Here is a 23,220-nt window from a genome sequence, read left to right as displayed (position 1 = left end):
TATCTTAAAATTTATATCGAAGTTTCGTGTTACAATGGTGTTACTACGGAATATTTAGATGATATATATATATATATATATATATGTATATACAAAGTGTATCCCAATTCCCTGTGTGGTTTGGAATGCTTACAACGCAATTTTTTATCCTAAATGTGCAATTTCGTGATGTCGCAGGCTTCCAGTTTTAAGTAAAATTCTTGCTGCGATGGCTGAAACATACCACGAACAATGGTCGTGAATGCTGCTGTGTTCCTTCATCGATATGCGGCAACTGTAGTTGCCGCATATCGCATATCGAACAATTGCATGAAGTTATGCGTTCCTCATTTCTCAATGAGAGAGAACATCTTACTCATTATCAGACAGACGTTTATGATTTCCTAAATAACGAACTTCCTAGTAGTTGGATAGAATGGGTCAGTCGACGAACCCCGCCCCCCCGAATTTTTCCATGGGCACCGGCTTCCCAGACAATACAGCCAGTAATTTTTTATGGGACTATATCAAAGAGGGAGTGTTAATGCCGTATGTTTTGTGATTAAACGGCATTGTGATAAAGGATCACAACCGCGATCGCTATTACAGATCTTGACAAGTTACAGCTCTTACGGCATGGATATTACTTCAGGCTATGTATCACCAGACGTATACAAACTGCAAATTTTTAAAAAAAAATGTAATGTTATGTAAAATAAAAAAATTTTGGTGTGTTAGTAACATTTTTTTGTTATAAGCTTTCAAAACATCGGAGAGAATATAAAATATCTAAATCATTCAAATTATCTTTTTTCCTGTTTCCTTCAATTATAAAGTGCTGGGCACTCTGCCTTCAGAGCTCAAAACATTGCAGAATTTTTACATGCCGTACCTTGCATGTCCTGTACGACCCTTTCTATTACGTATTAATGGATACTAATTAATGAACCTATCGTTAGTTTGTCTCAAATATACTGCAATTCCCGAATCATTTCCATTTCAGCACTTTTGTTTTAAAGATAAATCCGAGCTAATATTATCTAATACGTATTAAACGATATAAATTGATTTGCATTACTCATATGTTATTATTCAAGATGGAGTAAAGGAAAAGTGCTATGAATTACAATTGACAAATAAATCTATCAGAAATATTAAGTGATCTCGGCAAAATCCTAAAAAAGTATTTCAGGTTGAATTTTTGCTTGCTCGAGTTAATGTCTTTGCAAGTGTCTTTACCTCCCCGTTAGCCACGTGATACATTTCTAAGGAAAGTGCAATTCTTAAAATTCATATGCAATTCTTAATTCATATGCAATTCTTAAAAATTGAATTGGGTAGAAAACATGAAGATTTCCTACCGAGAAACCGTGATTGACTAACAATAGAGAAAACGAATTACATGGAATAAGGGTGAGAAGGGCAAGCTGATAACAGATGTTCGTTGAACACGTGAATGAAGGAATCAAGCCCCGGTCCACAACAAAAAACAGGGGGGGGGGTCTTGTGGACAGGTGTTGTTTGCTTTCACAAAATAATTGTGAAAGACAGAGAGAAATCTCACTCAAATTTTGCGAGTTAAGAAAGACCCCCTCAAATACTATAGTCCAAACGCGGATGTCAAATGGGAACATTTTAATTTTAACAGAAATAACTCCCTAGAAATAATAATTGGAAATATTTTAAGTTAAAACGAAATATATGTCCCCTGGCTGCTAAATAACGCCAATAAAATGCATTTTCTATAACTATTTTTTTTAAGTTAGAGACTGTAAACCTTAAGAAAATTTTAAGTTCAGAAATTAAGTAAATTTGACTTTAGTTCTATAAAAAAATTAAAAAATTTTCCAAAAATTAAGAGCATCTAAAATAAATTCATACTGTTCTGCGTCATTTCAGAAAATATGACAAATCTAAGTAAATAATTAGGTTAAAAAAAAAAATTCGCCAAAAATTTTCCCATTTGGGAACATCGGCAGGTAGAAGGTTAACGGAAACTAATTAATGAACCTATCTTTAGTTTGTCACAAATATACTGTAATTCCATAATCATTAAAGGAATTTCATAAATTTGTAAACTCATCGCGACATAATTTTCAACACTAGAAATATTTCATAGAATATAAAACAGGAAATAGGAAATTTCGTAGAAAATATAAAACATTATTTTTTACACATGTTGCAAATCATATGCTTTTTTTAAATATAAATTTAAATAGTCACATACCAGAAAGTAAGCATACGACAATACCAATCAGGAACCCTGTTTGAATTTTGATAGAATACATTTTTACGATGCGGAATTATGTTACAATCTATGATAAAATGCGATATAATGGAGGAGCTACTTCTATATATATTGTTTTAGAGATTTTCCTTATTATCATGGCTAGATATAATTCCTTTAAACACGTAAGCGATGCTTGAAAATGTAATGAAATGTAAATCCTAGGACATGAACTCGCCTTATTAGAATACCTTATCTTTTTTAGACCTAATATTTCATCTTAATACTCATGTTGAATGTGAAAGATATTTAATCAGCGATTCTTTTGAATACCTGTCAAATACAATAGATTTTTTAGATCTTGAGGAAAGTATAAGTCGACATCTGATTGGAGCGAAAGTTTATTCAGAAGTGTTTTTGGTAAAATAAATCCTCAAAAATATCTAACTTTTAAAAATGAATTAGAAGTCCAGTTTCTATCTTAAAATATAAAAAGAACGCATCTAAATGCTGTAAGATTTCAAAAAATAATTTCAGGTATTTTTTAAATATAAATTAATCCAACTATTTCACGCTGAAATGTTATATTTTTTAAAATTGAAAAAAACAAGTAATTGAAAAAAACAAGTATCTGCCCGATAAAATCAAAATTTTTTTTATGAAATATCTATCTGAGCAAATAGAGCAAAATTTTTTTTTCTGTTCAGACATCATTTTCACATCCTGATTCAACATTGCTTCGTTTCAGACTTCATTTTAATTCCATATATGAAAGAACATTACTATTTTTTTCAGATCAATTGCTCAAGAGTATCAACTAAAAAAGATTTTTAAAATTAATACTACGTTTTAATTAATATATCAGTGTAGTTACAATTTAGTTTAAAGATAATATCCCTACTCTTTTCAAAATTAGTACAATTTTAATCATTTATTACTTTTATTAACATCTACCAGTTTGTTAAACTTTGTACTAGTTTCTTAAGGGGATATCATTTAAGAGACTTGGTATAAATTTGAGTGTTAATTTTATGTTTGAATTCACTATAAATCTGTAATTTAAAACCATTTTTATGATTGGAGACATCATAACTTAATATAAAAGAAATAAATAAAACGTGTTATAAATTTTACGAGCAAACCAGGTATTGGAAAGACATTCATCAATGAAGCCTACTTTTTCAATATTTATTTTATTTGATTTTGAAATAAAACTCATAAAATAATGAACGTTTTGACTTTGGTTGATGAGATATTTGCAAACTTTTAAGTTGAAAAATTATTTGCAAAGAATTGGGAACATATCATCAAAAACGCTATAAAAATTAAATTTTATTCTAAATAAAATTGAAGAAAATTTCTCTGATAGTCCTTTGACACAGATGGGATACCGGCGGCCTTTACACATATATTTTCTAGTGCTCTATTTATAGGCAAAAATATATTTGATATTTTTTAAACATAAAAACTGTCTAATAAATAGTAAAAAATATCTTAGATTATCAGAATTACATTTGCACTAAAATATAAAATTCACAAATTTTTTAAAAATTGATGTTCGGAAGTGAGTGGTGTTTGGAATATTTTACATTTACCGCAGAGAAATACACCAGTGATTCATGCTATATTTCCTAACCATAAATAATTAAAATGGTAAATATAATATTTTTCACTTATATTTGACCTTATTAATAAAAAAAAATGAAAATTATGTTCAATAAAAATTCCGCGTTAATGAAATTCTTATTCGGCAAACAAATTGTTACTTTGAAAAATACTCGTAAAATTCTGAAATTTGTAACCTAAAGAGATGGTATTTTTATAGGAAATATTTTAGTTTTAGCCTTTTAAAATGCAGACAATGAAATTTCTGAATTGGTCTTATTGCAAGGGCTCATCGTCTGCGGGATGTATATCGTGACACCAACGCATTAAGAAAAACAATTGTAGTTTTTGGTATTTTTATCGTAATTTCTTCAAAGGCAAAATTAATTTTATACGTGATTTGCGTATCTAGGAAAGTGTCTGTCACAAAAATTTAATTTGATTGATTGAATAATTTGATTTAATTTCATTAAATTCGTTTCAACTTTGTATAGGTATTTATATGAAGTTATTGAATTTACTGATTTAAATCGTGATTTAGATCATTTAATTTTTTGAAATATAACCTATGATTCAAGTAACTAAAAATAGAAAGGAATGATAGAGATAATATTTTACTCTTTTTAAGAGCTTTTAACTAGGGTGATCATGAAATATAATTTTACTAAAGGGATGAAACAGTTTAAAAATGTTTAAACGGACATATATCATATTTTCTTTTGTGCTGTGTGTTAACAATAAATATGAATTTTTTTAAAAGCAGTACAAGGATAAAATATAACTAAGTAAATCACAGTTAATGGATAATAATCTTATCTATCCTATATCTTTGCTCAAAAATATTTTCGACAAAAAATTTAAACGAGAAATAATTCATTTTATGTAACTAATTGATCAAAAATAAATTGCTTTTATTAAAGCAAAGGAACATGAAAGGAAAATGTTTATTTTAATTTTACCTTTCGGTTGCTGCATTATTTGACATAAAAAATCTGCATACAGTTTAGAATTTAAATAGGAAATATACAGGAAATTCTTAATGAAAACCTTATTATATTTCTTGGGGGGGGGGGCACCTTGACAAAAAATTAATTTTTTTTCAGATTCAAACGATGAAAAAAATTAGTTTAAATTTAGCAATTTACATTACTGTGACAGGCGAAACTGAAAATACCAAAGCCAGTTTGAATTTCATGAAACTTGAATGTGTTTCTAATAATCACATTTATATTTTATCCTGAAAATCTGAGATGTTTTGATGTATTTAGACCCATTTTCTCTAGAAGTAATTCGTTAAAATTCAAAAGCATTTAGAATTTTGCATTACATAAATATTAATTTGCCACCCATTTTATGCATATGTTTTACATTTTATTTTTAACAAAGATTCCAAAAATATGAGCATGTTACAATCAATGTAATTAATCGACGAATCTTAATTACCGCCGGATATTATTGACAGTTAAGTTTGGTCAATGTTTTAATTATCAAGGAATTTGGTTTGAGATTTCCAATACGCGTGCGTATTGGTAGTTCCCCCTCGTAAACAATTTGACAATGCTAGGTGCTTCGTTACTTTGGATGCAGATGCCCGTATTTTGTGTTCGTTACTCATTTGTTGAGCGAATACTTTGCTTTTTATTAATTTATTTTTTCTTCCCTAAGGCACCTAACTTTAAAAAAAAAAACATCAGTGTAGGGCATACCAGGCTAATGTATGCCAAGCGGGGGCCTTTGGTCTTAAAAAATTCAGTGTAGAGTATACTGGTATGTCTACGGGATTAGACTATGAGTGATGAGCAGAAGTGTTACAACTTAATTGTAACACCTTTTATTGATCAATTTCGTAACACTTTTAGTGATCATTTTCTTATTTGTAACACTTTTTCATGATCAATTTCGCAAGCTCCATGGAACACTTTTTTTTTGTAACGAGCACAACTTATTTATGCTTCCAACACTTTACCATCCTACCATCTAAGGGAAGGCAGAGACATCTAGGTCGGGGTGCACCTTGCAACCACCAGCCGCAGGAATGCAGAGACATCTACACACTGACACCACCTGGGTGATGGAGAGATGTGATGACCTTACTGATAGAAAGTGGCAACGTTTAAAAAGAAAGTTCTAGCCGGTTCTTTTTTGTGAAGCAGATGGGATAAGGAAGTGGTGAAGCTATGTGAGGGGGCTTCGGCCCCCAAGCAATTGATTTTTTCTCTTCTGTGAGATTTTTAACGTCGTGCCCTTTCAGTAGCAAGTGTTACATTTTCTTTTGATCGGATTTAATCCGAGAGACTATGCAGGAGAAACGTTTTTAATTACTTTATAATGATGGAGTTGTAGTAGCATGTGTTGCTAAGTGCTTAATTTTATTTAATTCCTTAATTTTGTTTTGCCAATAATGTCTTCAATAAATATGAGTATATTTGTGAGTATATTTTATTTGTCTCCTTTCTGGCGGGTTTAATGTTTTCTTTTTATTTCAGCCTTAACATATCTTGTTCTAATTATTTTTAACTTCTAGAGAATACTTTTTTCGCTATTTGTACTTCTACTTTTAATTCAGTTTTGTACCACCTCGTGTGGTATTAATTTTGTATATTCAAATATTCGTAGGTTACCATGTGGTACAATACTAATAATATTTTATTCATTATATTTAACTTTTAATACGGCTATTCTAAGATGCTATTTGTTTGCACAGCAATTTTGAGATTAATGAATTATGTTTTACATGTGCATTAATTTTAACTCAATTTTTACTCCAACTTCCTTAATTATTTTAATGTACGCATTCTGACGACATACAAGGGCAGTGATCAAGTATTTCTTTCTATTTGGCATGGTGGGCAGAGAGCCAATTGCATCAACCTTTAGTCTTGAGAATATTTCTTGTTACATTTTTAGGAGCCTTTTTTATCATTTTATCATAACATGTTTTATTATCTACAAATTTAGGTACTTTATTTACGTCGCATTAGAACTGCACAATGGGCTATTGGCGACAGTCTGGAAACATTCCTGGGTATAATCCGAAGACATACCATCGCAAATTTGATCTTCTGCAGAGGGGATGGCTCTCCTGCTTTGGTAGCTCAAATACCTGCCCTCGAAGTCGAGCACTTTAAGGTAAAACAGATTAACGAGGAACGAGACAGCTCACCCTCGGTCCCTACGCACGCTGATCAAAGTGGTCACTCACCCGCTGACTGACCGCAGCCAGTAATGCTTAACTCCGGTATTCTACTGGAAACCATGTCTTTACGATCAGTCCACTGCGGGACCTACAAGTTTAGAATTCGATAAATATTGGTGTATTAGCTGTTGAGAAGAACACAATACCACAACTAAAAATGATGAGTAGATAAGATGCGTTAGATGTTAAGGTGCATGCAATTGCTTCAAGATACTTATACCTATCCCAAAAATGGGAGTAATTTTTTTATTAAATGAGGGATTAAATCGAAGCGTTAGATTTTGTTTATTAGATTCTTTTTACTTATTTTTCTTGATATTATCATACTTTTTTAACTGAGCTCGACATTACGGATAGAGTTTTACAGACAACACTTGTTAAAAAAAATTTAATCTTTTTGTTTTTCCACTTAAATTTTTTTTTTCCAGCAGTCAATTATTTTTCAAAATTATTTAATCATCTATTTCGCTACTATTAACATATTAACTAATGATATCACTAATATCACTAACTAATGATATAAACGATCGTTTGAGGGAGCTATTGAAAAATGGAATTTCTCTCATCGATTGAGCGTTAGCCATTGTTTTAGATTAAACTGTCGACGATTCTATTTTTTAAATATTTTAACGATCACACCAGTATTGTTTGTTAGCTTATAGCTCTATTTGATCAAAAACGAAAGAGTTTACCTCTTGTACATTTTTATTTTTATTTGCTGAGTCAGAAAATTTCAATGATCAAATTTAGCGTAGAAGCTTGGGCTCAGTGTTTTAAAAGTTATCTGAAGCATCATTTTAATTTTTTTTTTAAAAATCTTTCACAATACGTTTCTGAAGAGATGTCCAAGTCAGAGGCTGAACTACATCCTTGAGTGGAATAAAACCACCCACTGTCATAATTTTGTGATTGTGAATAATAACTAGCCGTTTGCAATATTCCTATTGGACGATACCTATTTCCATCCCAGTAGAAATGCATTCCTATTGGTTGATAAATCTCGCGTATTGATCATTGATTGATTGATCAAGTAAGTGAAGGAAGACAGCTTAGACATCTCTATATAATTGAACAACTTAAAATATGTGGTAATTGAAATGAAAAAAACATGTAATTGTATTAAATGGTAACATTAACGGAAAGGTGGTACTAATTCGTTTTGAATAAACAAAAAAATATCTCTGTACTATTATTCACACTAATGAGGCTCATTAAATTAAGGTAGTAGTTGCATATTTAAAAAAAAATTATAAGCTATGTATAAAAGCCAAATTAATGGAGTAAAATTACTTATTCGGCTATAGGAACTGTAAAAAATCGCCATTCTAATATTGATACCCTTAAAGCGTTGCTAATGTCGGTAAAGAGTTAAATTTCGGGGATCCAGGACCACAATGCTCATACACTGAAAAATAGATGCTTCGTCGGATGAAGCAATACCACCCAGCTCTTTATTTTGTGACGAATTCATAAAAGCTCATTTTCTGTTCGTTATAAATGCTTACAAAATCATGACGATCAGATACTTTTAAAAACATTTTATTGTATAAAAGATTTATTTGCAGTACAGCCTGTTCTGACAATGCATATATCTATACATAATATTTTCCCAGGCACTAAAGCTATATAAGCTGATAATTATTTAAACTATTTTAATTTTAAATGTTGTAAAAACAAAATCTACCTCAGAGAGTAAACTACAGTCATCACATTTTACACATAATTAATCTTTTCTTATGGAAAACATTATCACAAAATACGGTATAACCCAGATATAACAGTAGTTCTTTGAAGTTGAAAGGAATGAAGTTTATAGAGAATTAATCAAATTACAATAAAATTATCAAAATTTTTTAAAACTGAAATAAAATCATGTTGTTACACATATAAACTAAATAAACTCTTTACAACAAGAAACAGTCTTTATTTAAAAATACTTCTCTTAATAAAGGCAATAATGACTAAAAATACGGTCTTCATAATGACAATTTTAAAACTTTTATTAAAATTTACCTTTAGTTCAAGTAAATGCTTGTTTATATTAATTTTACAGAAGGGTAATTTATTTTGTATTCATTTTTCCACGAACACATCTGTTCCCCCCCCCCCAGAGTGAAGCTTTTAACTCTATTCTATTCAGTATTTTTCTAGCTGCAAAGTTACAGTTACAAAGTTTCCTATACTTCACAATTACGGTGACATGGACATATTTCCTTACATTTAATAATTAAACTTGAATTTAATCATTTTCTCTGAAAACTTTCGTAACGGAAATCAAATTTCGTATATATTCTTTCTTTAACATGTACATTTACATAAATATTCCATAACCACTATAAATTTTCTACAATGTTTATGAAATAGTCGTTATTATTTTCCACAGCCTGCTCATTTTAGTTAGATATAAGGCTCCTATACTATCAGAGCTGACCTATCAAGCAATATTGGAGCAAACAAGTTCGCAAGTTAACGTTATGTTAGTATTAGTTATGTTATATGCTTATGTTAGCACTTTGCTCCAAAAATAAATGATAAGTCGGCCTGTCTAATTCAGGGGCTCTAGTTAGATAAAAAGAGAATTATAATTTTGGTAATAAATTATAACTGTTGCTAACCTAGTCATGGATTTCTAACACACTCTTGACATACTGTTTGTTACTTTGTTATTGCTAATGCTTATTATAAGAAAAAAATCTATGAATTAAGAAACTAGCTAACGTACTACAATTCAGTCCTAAGTTTCTAATATTTCATTTCCCGCTCTACTTTCGCCATTCCTCACGCGTATTCTTCTTTTCCCATGTCCTTTTCTTCAATCCATCAATTCCATCACTTTTATCTCATGTTCCTCCACTTCCTGATCCTCCCCCATTTCCGTCTCCTATTCTTCCACTTTTTGATACTCTTCTGTGTGATCCTCCAGTTCCGTCTCCTCTTTCTCCACTTCATGATCTTCCTCCATTTCCATCTCATGTTCCTGCATTACCTGATTAGCTTTCACCCCTGATCCTCTGAATAATCCAGTAGGAAATCCTCTCCTCCGTCTCCAGCTCCTCCACTCCAGTCTCCTGCTCCTCCCGTCTCCTGTGCAAACGAACCTAGAACACTTAATCCTAATTCTTCTGTTATTCCATTAACTGAGATTTAAAAAAATACTTACAGGGTGATTCAGTACAGCAGTTGAAAAATTTAAAGTGGAGGGTAGGGTACTTCATAAGGATTAAAATTACACATTGACGAAAATGTCGCCTTATGTCACTAGCGACGCTTTCCTCTTATAGACAGGGTATTCGTCAGCATTACATTGGAAACTTGAAGCAGCAGATTCCATACATTAAGGAGGAATTTGTGTTTTTTTAAGAATCAATAATTAAATGAGACAAGAAAAAATGACCCTTAATATAGCTTCAATAGAAATTTTCTTTGCTTATGATTCTTAGAAAATAAATATTATTCTGTTCTTAGGCAACTTCTTCAGTCTGTCATTATTGCTACTAGCTCTGTACTTTGTCTCTTTTTGAAGTAAAACTAAACAATTATTTCAACATGCTAAAATCTAGTGACTGTTTACACTCGCCAAAGCAGTTTTCTGTCCTCAAAAAATAAAACAAAGTAAGGGATTAAATAAAGAAATAAATTATAAAATAAAATAAAATCTAAAATAAAATATCAAATAAAATAAAATAAATTTTAAAATAAAACGTTTAAAAAAATTATAAAAATATAACGAAACGAATAAAAAAAAAAGTTTTAATCGCCTTATTACGATCACTGTTCACCCATTGGTTAAATGCTTCTTCTTTCTGGATTGACTCCTGTGGTGTAATCATGGTACTTGATTCGAGAAGTTCATGCTCTGGCGATCCTGAAAATTTCAACATACACTCAAAGTATTTTTCATAATCTCTTTGAACTGAAGTGAAGTTCAAGAAAAGAGATTACGAAAAATACCTTGAGCGTATGTTGAAATTTTCAGGATCGCCAGAGCATGAACTTCTCGAATCAAGTACGATGATTACACCACACTCCGTTAAACGCCACAACATTACAAATCATGGGTTGCAAAAACAGTCTCAATTGATGTTTGTCTTCGGATAGATTTTCCTATCCTGACTATGTACATATTTCAAGACGTCAAAAAAAAACTTTTCTTTCTTCAGCATTCATATTTATATTGAAAGCACAACCAAGCCAGTAATACGTTAATAATAAAAAAGATATAAAAATACTTTAAATTATTATTATGTAAATACATTGAAAATGTCTGCTTGTGAAAATAAAAGCAGCAGCGGTTGCCATAGCAACGCATGCGACGACGACGCATGCGCACTGTTTACTATTACTCTTGAACGCAGTTGAATAGTGCGTGAACGCCATCTAATCCAAACCAAGACCCATTTTACCAATAAATCGATATTGATTTACATAGCAAAATCATGCACAAAATTAAAAACATATACGAACACAATCATTTAGTATAATTCTATTACTCGACACCAACTCCTGATAGTAAAAAAAGTACCATAATCAAAAATTTTCTCCGGTACTTATCCCACTCGCTCCCCTCAATGCTGAAGCCTCAGAGAAAGCGAAATTTCTGCTTGAAGATGTTCTGTAAAAGCATGGTTCTCCAGGAATGCCAATCTCAAACTGTGGAACTGTATTCGTTTCGAAAGTGGTGGAAGAATTATTGAAACTCTAATGTTAAACATCGAAATACCTCAGCCTATCATCCTCAGATAAATGGTCTAACAGAAATAATTATAACCGTCGTTGAGCAGAAAACCTAATTTTTGGGTTTACGACTACTAATGTTGAACTCCGTAGCTGCGGAGCACTTTTTTAATGGAACTAACCCGCATTTACGTTCAATGGAGAGGAAAACCTCTCACAGTCCAGGGCTAAAGAGAATACAAGGGCTAGTTCACTCCGCTCTTAGAGCTGAAGCTACGATCGCTCTTAACCTAAAAGATAAAAAGAAACATTCATTTTTATTAAATGGATGTCCAATATATATTTTTTTTATTAATAAAAGTAGAGAGAACGAAACAAACGTTAAAGTTTATATCGGCGGTAAATTGATAATGACTTTAATACGAGATATGTGTTTTTTCTTATTTCGAGTTAATTGTCTCGAATATTCTGAATTACATCAGAAAAAAATTGAAAGTCAATTATTCCCCCTTGTAATTGTGTTCATTTATATTCAGGCAAATTAATTAATTTTTTTCCTACAACATTTAAAAAAAGACAAACAATGAAGGAAATGCAAAAAAAAAATGAACAAGAATTCTATCTTAAATTCAGTGAAAACACCTAATTTTGATGGAATTTTGAATGTATTAAACCAGAGAGAAATGTGACTGTTTAAAATTTACTTCCTGCTTTTGACTAGAAAAATAATTTGGGAATATTCAAAGAAAATTTGTTTTGCGTGTTTTAACTTTAAAATAAGCTTCTGTAACCATTTTTGCACAATTAACTAAACTTCTTTAAACCATTAAAATCTACTTATAAATAGTGTTTTTTAAATCATTTTGAAATAAAGAATACAGTTCTGACCGACAAGAGTGAACTATCTAACTGATTAATAAAACTTACTTATTTTTGAATAAAATTACAAAAAATGTAGCTTATTCAAAAACGATATTTATTGCCGATTATTATTATAAAAATTAGAAATGAAAACGATTATTATTATAAATAAAAACGATATTATTATAAATAAAAACGATATCATTATAAATAAAATCGTTATTATTGTATAACGATTATTATTCTAATAAAAACGATTATTATTATAAATAAAAACGATATTATTATAAATAAAAACGATATTATTATAAATAAAATCGTTATTATTGTATAACGATTATTATTCTAATAAAAACGATTATTATTATNGGCATTTCGATAATAGTTTTAAATTCTTGTAAATTCACTGCAAAAACTGAGGAAAGTCATTATAGAAAATAGCAAATGTCTTAGAATATCTCGCAAAATGAAATGATCTAATATTAGTTAGAGCTAGTAAGGCCAAACGCTCCGTTCTTGAAGTAAAAGTGCGAGCTTTGCGCCAAAGTGACGTCACTAGAGTGAAGTCAGAGGATCGGCGCGGCAAGAGATACTTCAAAGGAGTGAACCAGCCCTTCTATTCTCTTTAGCCCTGCTCACAGTCAGCCTGATGGCAAATCGACTCTAACTCATGATCCGTCTACCACTGAGATTATTTTAAATCAGCAGTGTGGTTGGTGCGAGACGGGTACGGAATTTGTATCGACCACCCATCGTTGGGGAGATTTGAGCCAGGTTCACTTCATTGCAAGGCGAATTCTCTATCCCCTAAGTTAACAATAGGTTGGCTGATATGTTATCGGTGGTGTTGTGTTATATGTTGATCAAAAAGACTAGGATATTATTTCACCTTTTGTCACCTTCCCCTATATCACAGCCTAACAGGAAACTACTGGTTTCATGCCATTTTATCTTCTCCATGTTTATGAGGCTGCAACTACCTTAAACACTATGTTTCCTCATCAACTTAGGTTTAAAACTAATGAATACTATCAACTTCCTTGAAAAACTGAAGAAGCTAAGTAACTTGCTCGTCTGCGTACACTCTATACGCAAGATGAGACGCAATGCAAATCACCGACCGGTCTCTTACACATAAGGAGAACTTGTTTGGATTTTTATACCTGTTGACTGGGATACTACTTCAAATTTCGTCACTTTCATATTACCGCCAAACATGAAACTATAGTTTCTTGTTTCACGTTTGCTGGTTTCACATTCCATTTTACCTTTTCCGTGGTTATGAAGCTGAAACAACTTTAAACACTATATTTCCTCATTAACTTGGGTTTAAAACTAATAATGCCTCTCACCTTGTTTGTAAAGGAGAAGAGACGGAACAATTTGCTCATCTGCATACACGCTATACACAAGAAAAGATGCAATGCAAATCACCGGCCAGTCTCTTATGTAAAAGGAGAATTTGCTTAGACTTTTAGATCTGTTCGAAAGGTTGGGTTGTCTGAAAAGTTGTTGAAAAATATTTTGGATCTTATAGTATGAAACGAGCGTTTTCTAAGGTTAAACTACGGACACCGTGAACGTGGTGAGCATGAAACCATACTAGAATCCATCATGACAAATATAATCATTCGATAACGAAACACCCAAAAAACCAGAGTAAGATAGCATATTAAGGAGCTACCACCACGTTCCGTTCCAGAGGTCAAATAAAGTTGGCGAATCAGAGTTTCGGAGTTCTATACTCCCAGATGGAATAAAATACATATATATACTGTTTAAGATTTTATTAATTATTTAAATATCCTCTAGAAGTGTCTAGAAGCTTCTATTTCATCATCTACATTTCCTTATTTAATTGTATAAAAGTTCATACGTTTCAAAAGTTACTCTGTTGCATATATGTCGGGCGTGAACAATAAATCAGTGTCATTAGTCATCTGGATTCCGTTTCTTTCTACGCGATAATTCTACTTTCTGTTCTATGGAATAAATCCTAAAAAGAACAAAATATTATTAATAGGAGAAGTTAAAACTACAACAATAATACACTATTATCAGTAATACATCTAAATTACGTACCGAATTTCGAATTATTTAAAAATTCACTTCTGAAACATAAAAGTATTTTTTTTTTATTTCTTTAAATTTTGAAATATTGTATTCTTTTAAATTCTAAATTGCAATACAATATTTTTTTTTATTATTTTTAAGCATTTTTAAAACACGAAACTAAAAGGCTTCTGAACAATTTAAATTCAAAATTCTTATACGTAAGATTGCACTTTTTTGGTAACAATTTCCCCAAGATTTCTGAAATTTGGATTTCAGTTTTTTAGTTACATTGTCAAAAAAAATATGAGCTAGTGAGCTGAATCCCACTGCCTGCTGACACTCCCCTATCCCCTGAATCTCCCCTATCCCCGAAAATTACTATGCAATCTTAAATGATTTGCTTTGAATAAACCATGCTTGCTTCACTCGCTACTAAGTCAAATCCATTAGAAATGTGTTCTAGATTAAAATCTGAAAAATTTAAGAGAATTCTTGTAAATTTTAATACAATTTCCACTATAAAATTAAAATTTTTAGTTCATAATAAGCTATTGAAATAAAAAAGATTGTGTCATTGTCTTTGTGTCTTTGTCATTGTCTTTGTGTCGAAGTTAGAAGTTAAAATTGTCTATTGTAAATAAGTGATGTACAGTGCTCCAAAAAAATTGACTAAACTTTTGATCTTTTGACCTTCACGTTCTAGGACTCAATCTTACTTGCTCAAAGGGGCTAATTAATTAGTGCAGAGGATATTTTAAGTTGCAAAAACAAACTTTAAAATGTACAGATTCGCACTTTTAACTCACAAAATGAAGGGGGTAGTCGCAATCTGGGAAATGGGGTCCTAATAATTTGGTCAAGAGAGCAGACCAAAGTTTGGACCGCTTAATCTTAATTTTACTTTTTGCGTATTTCACTATAGCTCGAGATTTTTTGAAGTGACGAAAACTGTTTGCATACAATTATTAAAATTTTTTATCCAAATATTTTCCCACGCAAAAAATAACTATTAGTTATATTAAAAACTACTAAGTGTTAACAAATGTTAAAAAAAGTCAAATATTTAAAATTCGACAATTTTAAACCATTATTAAATAAAATAATGAAAAATTATAGATATTTATTAAAATTGTTTATGCATGGAATTATCTTTGGTCAAACAAAGTTTACAATTCTGTGCAAAATTCCCTTAAAAGTCTTCAAAACATAACGAAATACCCAAAAAGTAAAATAAACATTCTTGGGTCCAAACTTTGGAGCTCTCTCCTGACCAAACTATTGGGTCCATATTTCCGAGATTGTGGCCAACCCCTATGATTTGATGGTCAAAAATCCTAATTCATCGGAAAAAAAGGTATGCTTATTCAAAGAAAGCAAATTTGTGTGCCTAATTTCGTAATTTAAACTATCGTATGCTCTAATTAATTAGCACATTTGTTTTCACCCCCGCCAGCCATTAAGATTGAGTCCTAGAACGAGAGATCCGATCATTAGATCAAAAGTTAATCATTGTGGTTTGTTTCGCTTTTGACGCACTGTGTCTAAGTTTAGACTCTTGACCGATTGAAGACACAGCTTTGATAAGTAAAAACCCTAATATAATAGGCATCGTTTCTAAAATGTTAGTCAAAATATTTATTTTTAAAAAAATTTATACTTTTGTAGTATGGATTTTAGCATAAAGTTCAGATTAGAGTTTCGAATTTAGTTTTGAGTTTAAAAAATACCTTCGCATAGTTAATCCTATAATTTTATGCAAAAGCGATTAATTACTCACCAGCTGATGACTGCGCAACTGAAAAAAAATTACTACTTTAAAAAATAAAATATTATTCACATGTATTAAAATCGCAGCAATAATACACATTAATCAGTGATAAAATGAAATCTTCATAACAAAGGCTAAAATTTTTTGAAAATCTTCTATTTAGAAATCAGAAATACTGAAATTTTAGAGAGAAATTTTGAGATTTATGATTTTTAGCTAAAGAATATTGTAATCCTCCAAATTTGAATTGCGATGGATTTGTTTCATAATGTTNTCTGCTAGTGAAAATAAAAGCAGCAGCGGTTGCCATAGCAACGCATGCGACGACGACGCATGCGCACTGTTTACTATTACTCTTGAACGCAGTTGAATAGTGCGTGAACGCCATCTAATCCAAACCAAGACCCATTTTACCAATAAATCGATATTGATTTACATAGCAAAATCATGCACAAAATTAAAAACATATACGAACACAATCATTTAGTATAATTCTATTACTCGACACCAACTCCTGATAGTAAAAAAAGTACCATAATCAAAAATTTTCTCCGGTACTTATCCCACTCGCTCCCCTCAATGCTGAAGCCTCAGAGAAAGCGAAATTTCTACTTGAAGATGTTCTGTAAAAGCATGGTTCACCAGGAATGCCAATCTCAAACTGTGGAACGGTATTCGTTTCGAAAGTGGTAGAAGAATTATTGAAACTCTAATGTTAAACATCGAAATACCTCAGCCTACCATTCTCAGACAAATGGTCTAACAGAAATAATTTATTTTATTCTATAACCGTCGTTGAACAGCAAACCTAATTTTTGGATTGACGACTTACTAATGTTGAACTCCGTAGCTGTGGAGCACTTTTCTAATGGAATAACCTGCATTTCCGTTCCATGGAAAGGAAAACCACGAGAACCTCTCACAGTCAGCCTGATGGTAAACTGACTCTAACTCATGATCCGTCTACCACTGAGGATATTTTAAATCAGCACTGTGGTCGGTGCGAGCTGGGTGCGGAATTTGTATCGATCACCCATCGCTGGGATTTGAACCAGGTTCACTTCATTGCAAGGCGAATTCTCTATCCCCTAAGTTTTCAAAAGGTCGGCTGATATGTTATTGGTGGTGTTGTGTTATATGTTATATGTTGATATTATTATACCATTATATTATTTTACCTTTCGTCACCTTCCCCTATTTCACAGCCAATCAAGAAACTACTTGTTTCATGCCATTTTATCTTCTCCATGGCTATGAGGCTGAAACTACTTTAAACACTGTGTTTCCTCATCAACTTGGGCTTAAAACTAATGAATCCTATCAACTTCCTTGAAAAACTGAAGAAGCTAAGTAACTTGCTCGTCTGCGTAAACTCTATACACAAGATGAGACGCAATGCAAATCACAGGCCGGTCTCTTATACATCATGAGAAGTTGCTTGGAATTTTATGCCTGCTTGAAAGGTTGGGTTGTCTGAAAAGTTATCGAAAAATATTTTGGATCTTATAGTATAAAACGAGCATTTTCTAAGGTTAAACTACGGACACCACGAACGTGGTGAGCATGAAACTATATTAAAATCCATCATGACAAATAGAATCCTTCGATAACGAAACACCAAAAAATACCAGACTTTTAACACCAAATAAAACCAGAGTAAGATAGCATATTAATGTGCTACCACCACATCCCGTTCCAGAGGTCAAATAAAGTGAAACATTGAGGTCGCAGGTTTTTTCTAAAGAGGATGTTGTGACCTGTGTCCGAGTAGCCGAGCGGTCAAAGTCATCGCCCTGGCGAATCAGAGTTTCGGAATTCTATCCTCCCAAGTGGAATAAAATTTAAATATATATATGCTGTTTAAGATTTCATTAATTATTTAAATGTCCGCTAGAAGTGTCTAGAAGCTACTATTACATCATTTCCTGTTCCTTATTTAATTGTATACAAGTTCATACGTTTCAAAAGAAACGCAGTTACTCTGTTCCATGTATGTCGGGCGTGAACATTAAATCAGTGTCATTAGTCATCTGGATTCTGTTTCTTTCAGCGCGATAATTCTACTTTCTGTTCTATGGAATAAATCCTAAAAAAATAAAATATTATTAATAAGAAAAGTTAAAACTTCAACAATAATACACTATTATCAGTAATGCATCTAAATTACGTATTTTGAATTAATTAAAAATTCGCATCTGAAAGATAAAAGTATTTTTTTTATTAATTTAGATTTTGAAATATTGTATTCTTTTAAAATCTGAATTGCAATACAATATTTTTTTCATTATTTTTAAGCATTAACCGATTTCTATTAAATTTTGTATTTTGCCAAATAAAATTGCATTCTTTAAAATGGTGTAAATGTTTGCATAGTTTACGATTCAACATTTTTCAACCATTATTAAATAAAATAATAAAAAATAATAAATATTTATTAAAATTGCTTTTAAATGGAATTATCTTTGGTCAAACAAAGTTTATAATTCTGTGCAAAATTCCCTTAAAAAGTCCTCAAAACATAGCGAAATACCCAAAAAGTAAAATAAACGTTCTTGGGTCCAAACTTTGGAGCTTTCTCCTGACCAAACTATTGGGTCCATATTTCCGAGATTGCAACCAACCCCTATGATTTGATGGTCAAAAATCCGAATTCATCGGAAAAAAGGTATGCTTATTCAGAGAAAGCAAATTTGTGTGCCTAATTTCGTAATTTAAACTATCGTAAGCACTAATTAGCATATTTGTTTCCCCCCCCCGCCAGCCATTAAGATCATTAGATCAGAAGTTAATCATTGTGGTTCGTTTCGCTTTTGTCGCACTGTGTCTAAGTTTAGACTCTTGACCGATTGAAGACACAGCTTTGATAAGTAGAAACCCTAATATAATAGGCATCGTTTCTAAAATGTTAGTCAAAATATTTATTTTTAAAAAATTTATACTTTTGTAGTATGGTTTTTAGCATAAAGTTCAGATTAGAGTTTCGAATTTAGTTTTGAGTTTAAAAAATACTTTCGCATAGTTAATCCTTTAGTTTTATGCAAAAGCGATTAATTACTCACCGGCTGATGACTGCGCAACTGAAAAAAAAATTACTACTTTAAAAAATAAAATATTATTCGCATGTATTAAAATCGCAACAATAATACACCTTAATCAGTGATAAAATGCAATCTTCATAGCAAAGGTTTAAATTTTTTGAATATCTGCTATTTGGAAGGCAGAAATACTGAAATTTAAGAGAGAAATTTTGAGATTTATGATTTTTAGCTAAAGAATATTGTAATTCTTCAAATTTGAATTGCGATAGATTTGTTTCATAATGTTAAGGCATTTTTGAAGCACAAAATGAAAAAAACTGAGTAAATAGAATTTTAAAATTCGCATTTGAAGTTTATGTTGATGAGAACTCCTTTATTTTAATTTATTTTATTACCTGGGTTTGGCATCTGATCCATTTCTGCGTTTTCGACTACCAATGTTCAACTCTGCAGCCTTGTAATTTGTAATCCAATCCAGAAGACAAGGGTTCTCCTGGATTAAGTATTGGGAGAAATTTGCCTTCGTGGAGGAGTTTTTGATGAAACTTACCTGCATTTGCGTTACACGGAGAAGAAAACCACGAAAACGTGCAGAATTCGTATGTACCAAATATCGCTGGGATTCGATCCCGGGTCATCTAATACGGAGGCGTACTCCATATCTCCTGAGATACACAGATTTCCCTAAAATATTTCGTTAATATTATAAAAATACTGTAAATAATTATATTCATTACTATTTAAAAAGTTTAGCTCTTTGAATTGTAATGCATATATATAGTTGCATAAGTTATAAATATTTATAAAGTTTGACTTATTTCATCATATTCCTCACATAGAGACAACTTGGATTTTAAAAGTCAAACTCCTCCGAAAAGAATTTTTTTTTATTTTTTAGAGAAAAAATTCGTTTATCTGCTTGCGTTCATAAATTAAAACATTTTCTGAACTGAATACACACGTATACGCTTAGGTACTTTAACGTTTGATGGATTAAGGCTTGATCTTTGTATTCACTTTACTTCAATATTTAGTTCAACTGCGCTGAACTTTAGAAAATTTGATAGCTGTATGTATGTACATTACATTAGGTAATTATTACTTTAAAATATAATAGAGTGAAAATTTTTTCACATATTTTGAAGAATTTTTTGTTCAGTCCTTTGGTTTTTATTAGCTGCCTTTTTAAGGTAGACTTCAAAATGAAGAAACAAAATTTTTTTTTTCATTGAAAATCTTAAAACATTTTGCAATTTACAGAATTAAATAAAAATAACACTATAAATTAATCACTTTCTGAAAAACTCATTCCTGCCGGCATATGATATATTTTTTGAATCGGTCCAACAAAAGGGAGTTTAAACGCTGTCTCTATTAGCTGGACTTATTTTATATGAAATAAGTATTTCATCATTGAAATAAACGAAAGTAGGTGATCTCATGGACTAACTCGAGGTATAATTTTGATAAGGACATTAACTCATCTGGATGTCGTTAAAAGAATTTTGGAGTTAATAGATTAACGTAAATCGTTTTGATTAAGTCCTTACGCAATATTAATTCAATGACAGGGATTCATAATACTTATTGAATGCTAAGGAGGAATATTTCTTTTTCAATAATATACATTATTTAATGATTTTTTAATAAAGTCGAAAATTCATCATTAGTCTTATTTGATTGAACAAATGTTTAACGAGAATTATTTTCAGACTGTTATCGACTCAGCGTAATACTATTAAAATTCAATAATTGAATTACGAATAAACTCCTAAATAATTGCAATTATACTTACAATTAAGTATAAGTTTAAGGTTTTGGCCATATTATAATACCTCTAACTTCAAATATTCAAACTTTTCACTTAAATTAGAATTATTTAGAAGTTTAAATACGCACTTAAGACATACTTGCAGTATATCAACTTATCTGTTGAGATATATTCGTAATAAAACTGTTATTTTTTTCTGACGCGCATACAGAATACTCGCTGATCCATTGTTACGATTCTTCAAAAATATCATATAAATCAGTTCAAAAATGCACTATATAAATAGTAAAATATTTGAATAATTATATAACATAAGCTATCTAATTAAAACGATGGAATTAAAATCGTTAAAAACAGTTTATTTGTCAGAAAACACTGAAAAAAAAATTCTAATAGTATCAGCGTTTTCGTTTTTTAACGCGTTCTTTCCCATTTTTATAATTACATGTTACTTTCAAATGTATAGGTATTATAGTTCTTTTTATGTCAAAAATTATAAACATGTATTAATATATTAACGGCACTCATTTTAATACTCCTTATATTAACACTTAATATTGCTTAAAACGAAGTAATTTTTAAATCATTTTTCGTTACTAAGTTCGGTACATATAATGTGCCAATTCGAATGTAACATTAATACTTTGTTCCTAATTTCTCAAAAATTTGGAATGAACGCAAGCTATATAATTATACTTCAAAGAAAATTCAAAACCTCCAACAGATAAATTTATTTTTTGAAAGCAATATGTGCCAAAACGTATGCTTTAAAAACTAAAAATTTAAAACAAATGTTTTAATTTAATTTTATATTTAATATTCTGTTGATTATCTTTTAACTATCTTAAATTTATATTGTTTAGGAAAAGTAGAGTTCAGACACTACCGAGTCTGAAATAAAAATAAAAGAGTTTGTTCCAGATACCAGAAATGTTTCATACAATATAAAATAGAAAATATCTATTATAAATATATAAAAATAAAACATGCATGAAAATTTATTACACATGTCTTAAACTAGAAATTTATTCTATGCTTTCCTTAAATATTAAAGTGAATGGACATTACCAGAAAGTAAGCAAACAGCAATACCAATTAAATACCAAGTTTGAATTTTAATAGAGAACATTTGTAAATATGGATTATATTACAATCTCTTGCGAAATGGGATGAAATAAAGAAGCTACATCTATATATATATATTTCTAAATTTTTTCTTCGAATTTTTTCTTCTTTTTATCTCGTATAGAGATAATCATTTAAAATACATCTTCACGTATTTGATACTTAACTGATAGTATAAGGAAAACATTCCTACTTCTGAAGTATAAATCTCATGACATGAACCCGCTTCATTAACGTGACCTCAGATTATGCGATTTTACATACATATGAAAGAAGCTTAAAGCTTTTAGAGGTATGAGGGACCAAGAATAAATTTACAAACCATAACTAATGTTTTTGAACAGTAACAGTTGTACGTGACAATTATATTAGTTATTATATGCAATAATTACACAAAATTTCGAAAGATACGCTGAAATATTTATAGAAATATGGCTTTTATAAAAAATAATAAAATAAAAATTACTTTACCTTCTTTTTGCTATAACTTTAAAAATGCTCAATAAAATTAGACAACATTTTTATAGCAATTTAAATTTAACTATAAAATTTTTCCTTAAAATTTGAGAAAAATTAATTTAAGATATGAGATAAGATATGATTAAAGTAGTTAAGTAATACTGCGCATGCACGAGAAAAAAAATTCTTAATTTTGTAGCGAATTTATATTTGGAAACTAATGATAAATGTTTGAATTGAATGTCTTAAGCAATTGAAAAGCTTCAAGCAACTTTTAAAGTATAAGGGGTTATTTACAAAGTATAAGGGGTCTCCTCAAAATAATAAGGGGTTTCCTACAAATATTATTTTGTAATATAAGCCAAAATGCAGTTGCAAAAAATAATAACTTACACTAAACCAATAAAAGTCCATACACCGAAATGTAATTTCATGAGAAAAGAAAACAGGCGAAAAAAAAGA

At 30.5% G+C, this 23,220-nt stretch overlaps 1 protein-coding gene and 1 long non-coding RNA gene across 25 annotated transcripts in view; both read right to left on the bottom strand.

Annotated features, from left to right (window-relative positions):
• The window catches only part of LOC107453710 (uncharacterized), a 57,268-nt gene extending 54,931 nt beyond the window's left edge, over positions 1 to 2,337 (bottom strand). For 11 of the 23 annotated variants that reach the window (XM_071183050.1, XM_071183049.1, XM_071183048.1 and 8 more), the window contains exon 1: positions 2,207 to 2,336. In XM_071183050.1, the coding sequence (XP_071039151.1) occupies positions 2,207 to 2,267 (61 nt within the window). In that variant the 5' untranslated portion in view covers positions 2,268 to 2,336. Of the gene's footprint in view, positions 1 to 2,206 lie in introns of all 23 variants that reach the window. The other 12 variants (XM_071183045.1, XM_071183060.1, XM_071183057.1 and 9 more) reach the window with 2 other exon arrangements.
• Positions 2,338 to 14,314: 11,977 nt separating this feature from the next.
• Positions 14,315 to 22,333, bottom strand: LOC139425947 (uncharacterized). 2 transcript variants are annotated; one of them, XR_011637112.1, is made up of 3 exons: positions 22,243 to 22,333; positions 19,799 to 20,087; positions 14,315 to 14,538 (listed from the first exon to the last, which is right to left on the bottom strand). It is a non-coding gene; the product is annotated as an uncharacterized lncRNA (long non-coding RNA). The 2 variants fall into 2 exon arrangements; XR_011637111.1 differs by lacking the exon at positions 14,315 to 14,538 and adding an exon at positions 16,668 to 18,451.
• Positions 22,334 to 23,220: the final 887 nt, after the last annotated feature.

Source organism: Parasteatoda tepidariorum, chromosome 7 (genome assembly GCF_043381705.1).
Source record: "Parasteatoda tepidariorum isolate YZ-2023 chromosome 7, CAS_Ptep_4.0, whole genome shotgun sequence".
In the NCBI taxonomy this organism is placed as follows: Eukaryota; Metazoa; Arthropoda; class Arachnida; order Araneae; family Theridiidae; genus Parasteatoda; species Parasteatoda tepidariorum.
The sequence above is the reverse complement of the archived record's forward strand: the minus strand, read 5'-3'. Positions and strand labels throughout refer to the sequence as shown.